This window comes from Sarcophilus harrisii, chromosome 2 (genome assembly GCF_902635505.1).
Source record: "Sarcophilus harrisii chromosome 2, mSarHar1.11, whole genome shotgun sequence".
NCBI classification, from domain to species: Eukaryota; Metazoa; Chordata; class Mammalia; order Dasyuromorphia; family Dasyuridae; genus Sarcophilus; species Sarcophilus harrisii.
Genome location: NC_045427.1, coordinates 44,785,794 through 44,797,821, shown reverse-complemented (window position 1 = coordinate 44,797,821; position 12,028 = coordinate 44,785,794). Strand labels below are relative to the sequence as shown.

Here is a 12,028-nt window from a genome sequence, read left to right as displayed (position 1 = left end):
TAACAAAGCACAGTTTGCTATACCCTAGTTAAGTCTCTCAGTTAGGGGGATGAGTTGAGTAGCTCTTATCTTATCAAGTGTTTTCCCAGAAGTACCTCCAGCCCTGGAAACACTCCCTTCTCCCTTTCTTTTTTTTTTTTTTTTTCTATTTGTTTTTAAATTTTCTTTTTTGGCTCTGTATCTAATCCATCTATTAACATTGTGGTACATAAAGAACTAAAAAGAGGATTATATATGAAATCATGAACTCGCATCGTGTTGGGTTTGGTGGATCAGGGATGGGTTTTTTCCCTTTAACATGCCAGAGGCATGTCTGTCTGGATTTGGGGGATTTCCTTTGGAATCGCCCTTTTTCTGATGTTCCTCTTCTCCTTCCTTTTTCAGTGGCCTTGATCAGGTGTCCCGGACAGGTGCCAGAGCTGATCAGCACAGATGACCATTTCACCGTGAGGAGTGATGGGATGATCCTGGTGAAACAGCCAGTGCCCCTGCAGGACAGGAAGACTTTCTCCATCTATACCAGTGGCTCGAGTGGCCGGGAAGCCTTTGTCACCGTGACAGTAATGAGAAGGCAGGACCCCTCTAAAGAGGTAACAGGAGCACACAGCAAGACTACATGGGGCTGTATCTGGGCTCTGATTGGCTCTTAGCAGGATGGGAAATGGGAAGAGCAGCAAGACAGAATAGGAGCCTTATCTGGCTCAGAAAGATCTGAATTCAAATCTAGCCTCAGATACTTACTTGCTGTGTGATCCTCGGGAACTCACTTACCTGCTCTCTGCTTCAGTTTCCTCATCTGTAAAATGGGGATAATCATTGCACCTACTTTCCCAGGATGATTGTGAGTGAGGATCAAATAAGATAATAATCTGCAAAGTGCTTAACACAGTACCTGGCACGTGGAGGACACTATATGAATGTTAGCTATTATTATTATAGCATTTTGCAAACCTTAAATTATAGAAATGTTAATAACGCTTAATATGATTAAGTAGGCATCAGGACAAAGTGAATAAGCAGGAATGAGTAACTTTACTTTTTTTCCTCCAGATTTTTTTTCCCCTATTCCTGATCTCTGATCTTCAGTTTTAGTGTTAGACAGAAAGTTGAAATCAGAATTTCCTGTATCTCTGGGGAGTTATTTGGCCCAGGGGCCCAGAATGTCCCACTGTATCCCAGATCTTGCTTTACAAAGTTGGCCACAGATCTAATCTACCTCCACTTTGGAATTTTGGAGTGACGGGCTCCCTGTTTCCTGGGTCCAAATACCCTCAAAGCATCTTACAGTTTCTGAGCTCACTCTCTCTCATAGTACTACCGCCACTTCTAACTAGCTAGCATATTTATAGAATGTCTACTTGTGTCAGGAACTATGTTAAGCACTTTACAATTATTATCTTATTTGATCATCATGATAACCCTGCAAGGTGAGAATTTTAAACCCCCCCCCATGTTGTAGGTGGAGAAACTGAGGTAAACAGGGGTTAAAAATTTCTAGAAAGGGTTATTATGCAAGTAACTGTAGATCTTCTAGGTTCTAGATCAGAACTTGGCATTAGGTCAGAACTGCCTTTAGGACAGAGAATGTCAGAAGTGGGAGAGATCTTAGAGCACAGGATGTCAGAGCTAAATGTTAGAATTGGGAGGAACCTTAGAACATAGACTGTCAGGTCTCGAAGGAACCCTAGGACATGGAATGGCACAGAGCTGGGAGGGTATAACACAAATATCCTGCTTATAAAATAAGGAGGATAAAAAATCTTGGAGAGGTAAGTATGTGGGGGGATAGGGGTGTGTGTGTGTGTGTGTGTATGTGTGAGTACAATAGCTATTTTCATGTCTATAGTAAAGAATCTTTGCCTCTTCTCTTAGGAAAGTCAGACACTGAAGTCTTCCTCATCCAAACGCACTCTCCGGAGACGGAAGAGAGAGTGGGTTGTACCTCCAATTTCTGTTTCTGAAAATGGGAAGGGTCCTTTTCCCCAGAAGCTGAATCAGGTACGGCTCTACCTGCTTTGTCAATGCTTGAGGCACTGGGTTCTCATCCTAATTCCCCCCTGATTTTAACCTCCTTTGTTAAGTCTCTATTTGGAGAGTTTTTTGTACCTTGCAGTATGGAGAGATTATGAGGATTTGATACAGCAACATCTACTACAGCATCATTCTTGGATTTTTATGTCTCAGTGTTAGGTACAGGTGATTTGGGGGCAGCAGTTGGGTCTGGTTGTAATAAGACTTACTGACTGAGTTCTCCAGGCTGTTCTGAGGTCTATATTTGTAGTAAGTATGGAAGTTTAACTGTCGGTCCATGAAAGATGGAGAGTTTCTGATGGATTATTTAAAGTACCATCTCACATCTTGTTAAATATTTGGCAGGTGATGGATTTTCAACCATCTGTAGTAAAGGGCCACAATGCTTCATTGAATATTTGATTTTCAATACTAAGTCTGGGCTTCATAAGAATAATCCTTCTGTAGTTTTTTGGTGGCAATGATTGAATCCTGAATAGCCATTTTTGACTTGACTTCCTATGGATCTCATTCATGATCTCATTCTTGGGTCTGGTCATCTATAGGTTCTATCTAGAAGTTTACCACTTTGGTTACAACAGATACGTTTGATGGTGTTTGTTTGTTTTCAACCCTGATAGTGGCTGAGAAAAGCAATGTTTCTTTGTTCCAAAAAGTGTTAATAGAGTATTAATCGTGTTTCAAGAAAGTCTATTTATCTCTCATCTTTCTCCTTTTTACTAAAGAGGTGTGCGGCTTTCTACAGCTGCCCGAGAGTAGTCTCATTCTCTGTTTCATTGATATTATACAAATTATTGTTATTATTATATCATAGTTGCCAGTCTCCTTTCATAAAAGGAATTTTTTATGAGAAGTTCCATATATCAATTAAGTGGGAGTTCCATTGAATAATAATAATGACAATAATTGATGAAATTATTACTGTTATTAAAGCAGCCATGGCTAAAGTTTAGAGGATTAGGCTTACATCAAAAAAACCTTTCTAGCCATGTGCCTCAAGTCCAGTTACTTCACTTGTGCATAACTTAGTAACTCTCTAGGATTTACCTTCTAAAAGGACTTGTGGGAAGATGGTGGAGTATTTGGACCTAGAGGAGCCCAGTTCCCCCACAAACATTTCAGAAAAAAACTTTAAAACAGCTAAAATAAAAATTAGGAGAATCAACTCAGGTTTATGTGGAAGGCTGACTAGAAATCCTGCAAAAGCCTGAAGTAAAAAAAGCAGGAGAGGAGGAAGGACTTTTGTGTCTCCTGAAGAGCCCAACAGTGAGTGCAAAGACCCCAGGAAGAGCTTAAATGGAGAAAGCCCTGGAATCCAGTGGTAGAGTCTGACTTGGGAAGCGTAGCCCCAGCGGCAAAAGGGAAACCCTTGATGGAGGCCAGCATAGAGTAAAACCTAAAGTTCCATGGCAAGAGCTCAGTGAGAGCAGCCCCAGAAGCTTGTAAGGGTTAGTAGGGAGAGAAAGGCAGAGAAGGGCTTTAAGCAGAGGTCAGTGAAGAGGCAGATCTAAGCCCCTCAATAAAGATGTACAAATGGCCAGAGAGTCCTGCTACAAGGACTTGTAGCAGCAGGAGACAAAGCCCTCAATGGCAGGGCCACTGGAACCCTGAACTAAGGAAGAATAAAGGCCATGAGCATCATTCAGACTTCCTAGTCTAGTATCAAGCAGCCTGGGTCCAAACCACAATAGGAAGCAGGGCCAAAAAATCCTATAGAAAGTGGGACATCGACCTAAAGACCAAGGAAGACTTAAGTTATTCAGGCATACAGGAATGGAGGTTGGTTCATGCTGAGACCAGTGAGGTGAGCAAACTAGAGGCAAAACCAAGCATGATGAAGAAATACTCCTGAGAGAGACCAAAGGTGAAAACTTAAAGGGACCATCCTATAGCAAGTACAAGTTTTTTTTTTTAAATAAGAGCTTTTTATTTTCAAAATATATGCAAAGATTGTTTTCAACATTCACCCTTGCAAAACCCTGTGTTCCAAATTTTTTCCCTCTCCCTTAGACAGCAAGTAATCCAATATAGCTTAAACATGTGCAATTCTTCTAAACATATTTCCACATATATCATGCTGCTCAAGAAAAATCAGATCAAAAAGGAGGAAAAATGAGAATGAAAAGAACAAGGAAGCAAACAATAACAAAGGTGAAAATACTATGTTGTGATCCATATTCAGTCCCCAGAGTCCTCTCTCTGGGTGCAGATGACTCTCTCCATCACAAGCGTATTGGAATTGGCTGAATTACTTCACTGTTGAAAAGAGCCATCAGAATCATCGCATAATCTTGTTGTTTTTGTGTAAAATGTTCTCTTGGTTCTGTTCATTTCACATGCAAGTCTCTCCAGGTCTTTCTGAAATCATCCTGATGATGAGTTCTTATAAGCAATAATCTATAACATTCATATATCATAACTTATTCAGCCATTCTCCAACTGATGGGCATCCAATCAATGTCCAGTTTCTTGCTGCTATAAAAAGGGCTGCTTCAAATACTTTGTGGGTCCTTTTTCTTTTTTTATGATCTCTTATACAAGTAGAGTTTCAGAGAAAAAAATGCCCAGCCATCAGGATTACAAGAGTACCTGGAAGAAATGAAATAAGATACAAAATGGATTAACAAGGAAAGAATGACAAGAAGAATTGATACCATAGATCAGATGGTGGGAAACCTTATTCACCTGAGTGCCTTGAAAATTAGAGTGAATCAAATAGAAAGCAATTCAATGAAAAAAGAAATATTTTTCCACTTAATAGTATCTTTTTAAAAATTTAATTAAAAGATAGGTAAGGGATAGAAAAAAATGTAAGAAAGATATCAAAAGCAATTAACTTAGAAAATGGATCAAAGAAAGATAATGTAAGAATAACTGGATTATCTGAAAATCATGACCAAAAAAAAAAAAAAAGCTTTGCTTCCATACCATATTTCAAGAAATTACAAATGAAAATTTCCTGGAATTCTTGAAATGAATGGGCAAAGATCATTGATGCAGTGTTGTCACAACTTGAACAAGCTTCTTTCCTTTGGATTTTCAAGACACTGGAGGGAAAGGGCATAGAGTTCTGTTTCCTCTGGATCAACTTGTGCAGCCCACAGTCTGGACAGCTGGGGATGAAGTGTGAGTCAGGGATTATAATTTACTGTTGCTAAAGTCATTGAGTTTTCATGTTATTTTCATTCTGAGTGTTCTAAATTTCTGAAATTGAGATTTCTGAAACTGCTTTGTCTCTTGTACATAGTTCCTATTTTGGAGAGGTTGTGACGATTGGAAAAAATGTCTGATTCATTACCTTCTTGATCATATGATATGGAAGTGTCCTCTGGAGATAGTTTTGTTTTATTTTAATGGTTTCAAAAAAAAGATAGAAATGAGAGGGATCATGGACTATATTGGAGGAAAATGGAAGAAAAGGGGGAAAAAAATCATTGCCATATTACAGAGGTGAATGAGATGAAGAATATTTAAACATGGAAGAAATGATAGCAAGAATGGTAATCCCATCAATTTCACTTCCATCAAACTAGGAAAATGGAACACAATTACATATATACATATATTATACATACATATGTATGTATGTAATACGCATTCATTACATTCAAAAAGATAACTAGGTGTTAGGAGCAAGGAAGGCTAATAGAGGGGTGAACTAAAGGAATAGTCATAAATAAAAGTCAAAGGCTAGAAATAAGAATGTGAAGGGATGTGTTAAGAGGAAAGAAAGAAAAAGGTCTTCGGGTGAGGAATAGGATAAGGGAAAGAAAAGAAATATAACTGAAAAAGGAAACATTTCCCTTTCATTTATAGATCACAATACAGGCAAACTCCCTCTTTTTACCACCTTATCTGTAAAGAAGAGGATGGGGAGCAAAAAGAAGAGAAAGTACAAAAAGATAGGATGGGACTGATTAGGTATACAACATTTAGAAATAATGAACTTAGAAGCCTAAGACCTTTAGTAACTGAGGTACAAACTTACTATTTCACAAAAACCAGAAAAGTATCTGGCAGAACTTAAAGACAAGCATTTCACACTACTTATCAAAATAAACTCCAAAGAGATATAAGATTTAGATGTAAAAAGAGACATCATAATTAGAAGAACAAAGGAATTCCCTTTCAAATCTTTGAATGGGGAAGAATTCATGACCCAACAAAGGTTGAGGAAAATAAAATGGATGATTTTGATTATATAAAAATTTAGAAGGTTTTACCTAAATAAAATTCATGCAGTAATATTGGAAGAGAAACTGGTAACTGGGAAAAATCTTTGAGCAAATTTCTCTAATAAAAGTCTCATAGCCAAGATATATAAGAAATTGATTTAAATTTACAAGGATAAGAACTATTCCCCAACAGCTAGATGGTCAAAGAATATGAACAGGCCATTTTCAAAAAGAAATCCAACTTATAAACAAGGTTCCAAACCACGAATACTCAGAGAAATACAAATTAATTCAACTCTAGAGTTTCTTCTCACATCCATCAGGCTGGCAGAAATGATCAAAAAGGAAAAAAACAAAATGTTGGAAGGAACTGTAAGAAAACAGGCACGCAGATAGAGATATAAATCGAGCCAACAATTCGGAAAGCCCCACAAAATCACAAAGCTATATTTAGTCTTTCCAAGAGGATGTTTTTGGAAACTCGACAACTCAGGCTTCCTTAGAATCATATTTATTCAGAACTATGACTAAAAAGATAGTGGGAACACAAAACCTTTGACTCAGCTACATTACCGTGAGATTTATACCCTAAAGAATTCAAAGTGCTTATGGCCACTCTTTTAGTAGTAGCAACTAACTGGAAACCAAGAGTGTGTCCATCAATTGGAAAATAGTTAATTGTTGGAAAATAATAGCATGTGATGCTATCTGAATGTAATGGAATATTATTGCATTATTAAGAAATGATGAAAGGGATGACATCAGAGAATCTTGGTAAGACTTGTATCTAGTGATATAGGGAAGGAAGTAGAACTCAGGGAAAAATTTATATATTGGCAACATTTTAAAGGAAAAAACTGAAAGATTTTAGAACTCTGATCAGTATAAATTATGTATATCAGTGTAATCAGTATGAATTTATCAGTGATAAATTATGGGTCTGAAAGTTGACGAGGAAGCATGCTACCCACCAGAGATGTTGGACTTTAGATGCAGAAACAAACATACATTTTTGGACATGGGCAATGGAGAAATTTGTTTTCCTGGATTATGCATATTGGTTATGAAGGTTTTCTTTAATTAATGTTCAAATGGAAAGGCAAGAAGAGGAAAAGATAATAAATGCTAATGATAATGGTAGCTAATGTTTACATAGCAGATACTATGTTTGTGCCTGATACAGAGCTAAATGATTTACAAATATTATCTCATTTGATCCCCACAATGATCTTGGGAAGCAAGACTTATTATCTCCATTTTATAGCTGAGGAAACCATTGCAAAAAGAGGTTAAGCTGTAATGGGCTGAGGCTTGAGTTGATGCACTGAGGTCCCAAGCATGTGAGGCTAAATAATAATTGGACTATACTCTATTAATATACATGCTTGGATAAAGAATGGCCCCCGGCCACTCTCCGTGCAAGTCCTGATGTGTTGTATAGGAAATGACGATTTTGGTGGGTGGAGAGAGAGAGACAGGAAGAGAAGCTGGGAGAGATTGGCCTGGGTTCTATGCTGGGAGCTGCTGGTCATGTGGCTGCTGGTCTAGCTAGCTTCTTGACTCAGCTGCACACATTGCTATTGCCCATTCCCTTCCACCTCCGATCTTTCTTCACTGAGAATAAAGACTGACGATTTTCCCCTAACCTGAATTCCTGACTCCGGCTGATTTTAAAATAGGTGGTCTTCACATTAAGTGACTTGTCCAACATCACACAGCTTGTGTGTGGGTTTGAACTTGTGTGGGAATTCCCTCCATTAAAGGATATCACAATTTGGATTGGATTTGATTTGAACTTGGGTTTTCCTGACTTCAGACCCAGAACTTTAGAAATTAAAATTAATTAGAAAAAAATAGAAATTTCCAAGAATGACATCACTAAAAAAAAGAAAGGAGATCTAGCACCCAGCCCCACTAATTTTCAGTGCAGTAATTTATCTAGTGCACCATCATTAATTCTTATTGAATAGAGAGGAGGCAGGAAACAGGAGGTGACCTGGAATGCACAAGTTAAAAACATAAACCTCACTTCTGACAAATTAGTTTAATTTTTTTCCCAACATAAAACTTTTGGGTAGAGCTGATAACTCAGGAAGCCATTGAAATTCATAATCTTTTATATCTCAGACTCAATTTATTGAAATTCTTATTGGGCTAGGAGATTGATTCAATTCTATAGGCATTTTCTAAACACTTACTACATGTCAGGCACTGAAGATACAAAGATTATTTTCAAAAGAAAATAGTCCCAGACCTCTAGGAGTTTACATTCTAAGTTTGAGGGACAGGAGGGATAAGGGTGGGAAATTGCATATATGTAACTTAAAGGGGAAGGGAGAGGGAGGCTGTAGAATAATTGAAAACCAAACAAAACATAAATTGTGATATCCTTTAATGGAGGGAATTCCCACACAAGGAATTTCCTTTCCTGACAAAAGTCATCTGGCCTTCCAGTCTTTGGATATTTTTGTTGCTGCCCATATTTTATAGAGAAACTCAATTGTATGTAGTTAAGTGATGCAGTCAGTAAGTGGGAGAACTGGCTTTAGAGTCCAAGATATTTATAATGTTAATTCAGTGACCCTCCCTCCCCAAAACCATCGTTTTCCAGTTACCTGACTTCTGGTGCTCAGGTTACAGTCCCTGGGGTCTGGAGCTATTTCTGTTTAGTTTCTATCCTGGCTCTGACACTTAATAGGTATGTGATTGCCATTAAGTTGTTGATGCTTTTTTCAGCCTCAGTTTCCTCATCTTTAAAATGAGCATAATAATACTCTTTTGGTAAACTTTCAGTGCCATGTCATTGGGAGTTGTGACTCTCCTAATCACCCCCTTTCAACTTCTCTTTTGCTTCCAGCTCAAATCCAACAAGGACAAAGCCACTAAGATCTTCTACAGCATCACGGGACCAGGGGCTGATAGCCCCCCTGAAGGGGTCTTCACCATCGAGAAGGAGACAGGATGGTTGCTGGTGAACCAGCCACTGGACCGGGAGAAAATCGCCAAGTATGAGGTAGGTTACCTGGATGACCTCAAAAAAATGCTCCACCTAGAGGAATAGAAATGAAGAGCATCCTGAAGGGAGAATGCTTGGAATGGGTATTCTGGGCCAAGAGCTGATTTCCAGTCCCATTTCCCCATCATCTGGTGCCCCGGTTCATCTCTTAACCCCAGGCCTTTGCTTCTGTTGTTCCCCTCACTACCACCACCATGCATGCAATCCCTTCCTTCTTCATGTCTGCCTCTCAGACTCTCTAGATTCTTCGAATCTCAGTTCACGGGCCATCTATGAGACATCTCAGTTATGGGTCATCTTCCTATTCCCTGCCAGAAATCACTTTTTGAATTTTTCATGTATTGTACAACCTCCCACCCACTGAAAAATAAAATCCTTGAGAGCAAATTTTTTTCTTGCATCTGTGAAATAGAACAAATGAACAATACTTGTTGGAATGAACTTACTATAATTTCAATTTTAGAATTAAAGCAGCACCTCTTTAATTTTTTGGTGTCAGAACAGATCTCTTTTAGAGTCTTAAAAAATTATGGAGAACCCCCATATATACACACATACAAAGAGCTTTTTTGTGAATTATACTTGTGGATATTGACTATATTAGAAATGTAAAGTCTAATAGTATTATAAAAATAGTTTTGACCTTACACACTCCCTTTGAAAGGGTCTCTATATTCCTTTGAAGACTCCCTAGATTTGAGAATGAGAGAGCTGGAAGGGCCCTTAGTAACTGCCTAATCCAGCACCTTTATTATCCAGAAAAGGAAGTAATACTAAATCTTTCCCCTCAGCTGTTTGGACATGCAGTGTCTGAAAATGGCGCCTCTGTGGAAGAACCCATGAACATCTCCATTGTGGTGATTGACCAGAATGACAACAAGCCTCAGTTTACCCAGGAGGTTTTTAGAGGGACCGTCACAGAAGGAGCCATGCCTGGTAAGGGGGAAGAAGGGGAAAAACCAGAGGCATGCCCTTGGTTAATGCTGTTGATTGGAATAATATTCCCTTCCTGGAAATAGGGAACTGGGACTAGCTGGAAGGATCCAGTTCTCTCTCTTGATCTTTTTTCCTCCCTCCAGTTCAGTAATTTATTAGTCCAGGAAATGAAGTCTCCCAGCAAGGTAGCATCAGAACCCACTTCTTTTTCTCCCCCAGGTACCTCTGTGATGCAGGTATCAGCCACAGATGCGGATGATCCCAACACCCACAATGGAGCAATTGCTTACTTCATACTGGACCAGAAACCCAAGGAACCTCATGACCACATGTTTACCATCCATCGAGAGACGGGGACCATTAGTGTGATTGCCAGTGGCTTGGACAGAGAGGTCAGTCCATCACGGTGGTTCTTTGCCCCTTAAATTCAAAAACCTTTTTTCTAGAGAAACTCAGTCTGGCGACCTAGAAGTGCATTGACTTCCTTGATGGAGAATGAGGGCATTTATGCCATTACCTTGTGTTTCCCAAATCCCTCTAGGCTCTCAGTTGGGAGAATCTAAGTTTTCTGGGGGAAAATGGGGGTTGCTTAACATAGCATCCTGCTGGTCTAATTAGTCACTTGCTAAATGAGCCCTCCAAAACTTCATTTTTGGGAGAGGAAGCTGTGAAATGAATGCATATGTTATTTTCCCCTTAGGCATTCTAATCCCCACCCCAGTCACATTGAATCATTACTATATCACACCTCAATTCATAGGTTTGTCCCAAATGAATGACTAGATGCAGTTATCTCTTCCACATTATGATGGAGTGTAAATATCACTTGAGTTCAGTAGGCATAAGTAATTAAATGGGAATTGGGGGGGGAGTTTTACAATATTGCAACAATAAAGAAAGACCAGAAGACAAAACAGAAAAAGTTTAGCAACTCAGAAACGCATAAAATATATGTATGACATTACATAATATCAACGCTCTATCAAAGAAAGAAAAAATTCAGCTTCTTCTCTAGTAAGAAGAGCCAAAAAAAGTTTTATGCAGATTTTCCAAATCACAAAGTGTCATACCTCTAACCACCCAATTCCCCTCCAATATGGAAGGGGTAATTGTAATTACTCTGAGAATTCAATTGCCTCTCTATTTCCCAACTGTAGTTTAGTTTTAGACCAGAAACCAGTGTCTTTGGGCTGATTGGGGTGAACTGTTTTTATAACTAGGTTAATTCTTTTTCAGAGAGGAAGCGAAACTAGCAGAACAGCCTTCTTAGTGGGCTATGAAGGCTGAAGAAATCAGATTGGGGAAATGAGGGTGGTAGGGAGGAGTGGTAAGGTTATATCCCTGTTCTGACTTTAGCCCAGTCCAGGAGGACACAAGGAGAGAAGTGAAAAGGTGGGCTCCTGGTGGGACTTGTATTTTTTCCTACACTCAATCAAATCCCATTTCCCTAGAGGGATGTCGGGGTGCCATCAGATAAGCCATGGTGGTACTAGCTAGGGCTGAGAGGGAGCTTACCTTAGTAGAAAGAGCATAGGATTTGGGGATTGGGACCTGAGTTTGAATTCTGGAATCACTTAGACCCTCAAGCAAATTAAGTTATCAAGTCTTTATTAAGCACCTCCCATGTTCCAAGCACCATGCTTAGTGCTAGAGATACAAAGAAAGGCAAAAGCAATTCTTATCTTCAAAGAGCTCCCAGTCTAACATGGGAGACGATGTGCAAACATCTTTGTACATACATGATGGAGACAAAATAATTGGAGAATATATTCAACTCCAATTGACACTAATTGTGTCAATGTGTCACTAATTGTGACACTAATGTTAAGATGGTGGGATTTTAGCTGAGCCTGAAGGAAATTGGGGAGCT

At 38.9% G+C, this 12,028-nt stretch overlaps 1 protein-coding gene and 1 long non-coding RNA gene across 2 annotated transcripts in view; one reads left to right on the top strand and one right to left on the bottom strand.

Annotated features, from left to right (window-relative positions):
• CDH3 (cadherin 3) overlaps nucleotides 1–12,028 on the top strand; it is a 47,891-nt gene that overhangs the window by 25,693 nt on the left and 10,170 nt on the right. The window contains exons 3-7 of the mRNA XM_031950095.1: nucleotides 385–590; nucleotides 1,873–1,998; nucleotides 9,064–9,219; nucleotides 10,014–10,158; nucleotides 10,378–10,550. Of these exons, the coding sequence (XP_031805955.1) occupies nucleotides 385–590; nucleotides 1,873–1,998; nucleotides 9,064–9,219; nucleotides 10,014–10,158; nucleotides 10,378–10,550 (806 nt within the window). The remainder of the gene's footprint in view (nucleotides 1–384; nucleotides 591–1,872; nucleotides 1,999–9,063; nucleotides 9,220–10,013; nucleotides 10,159–10,377; nucleotides 10,551–12,028) is intronic.
• LOC116421302 overlaps nucleotides 4,529–12,028 on the bottom strand; it is a 58,999-nt gene continuing 51,499 nt past the window's right edge. The window contains exon 3 of the long non-coding RNA XR_004231615.1: nucleotides 4,529–4,620. This is a non-coding gene — a long non-coding RNA (uncharacterized LOC116421302). The remainder of the gene's footprint in view (nucleotides 4,621–12,028) is intronic.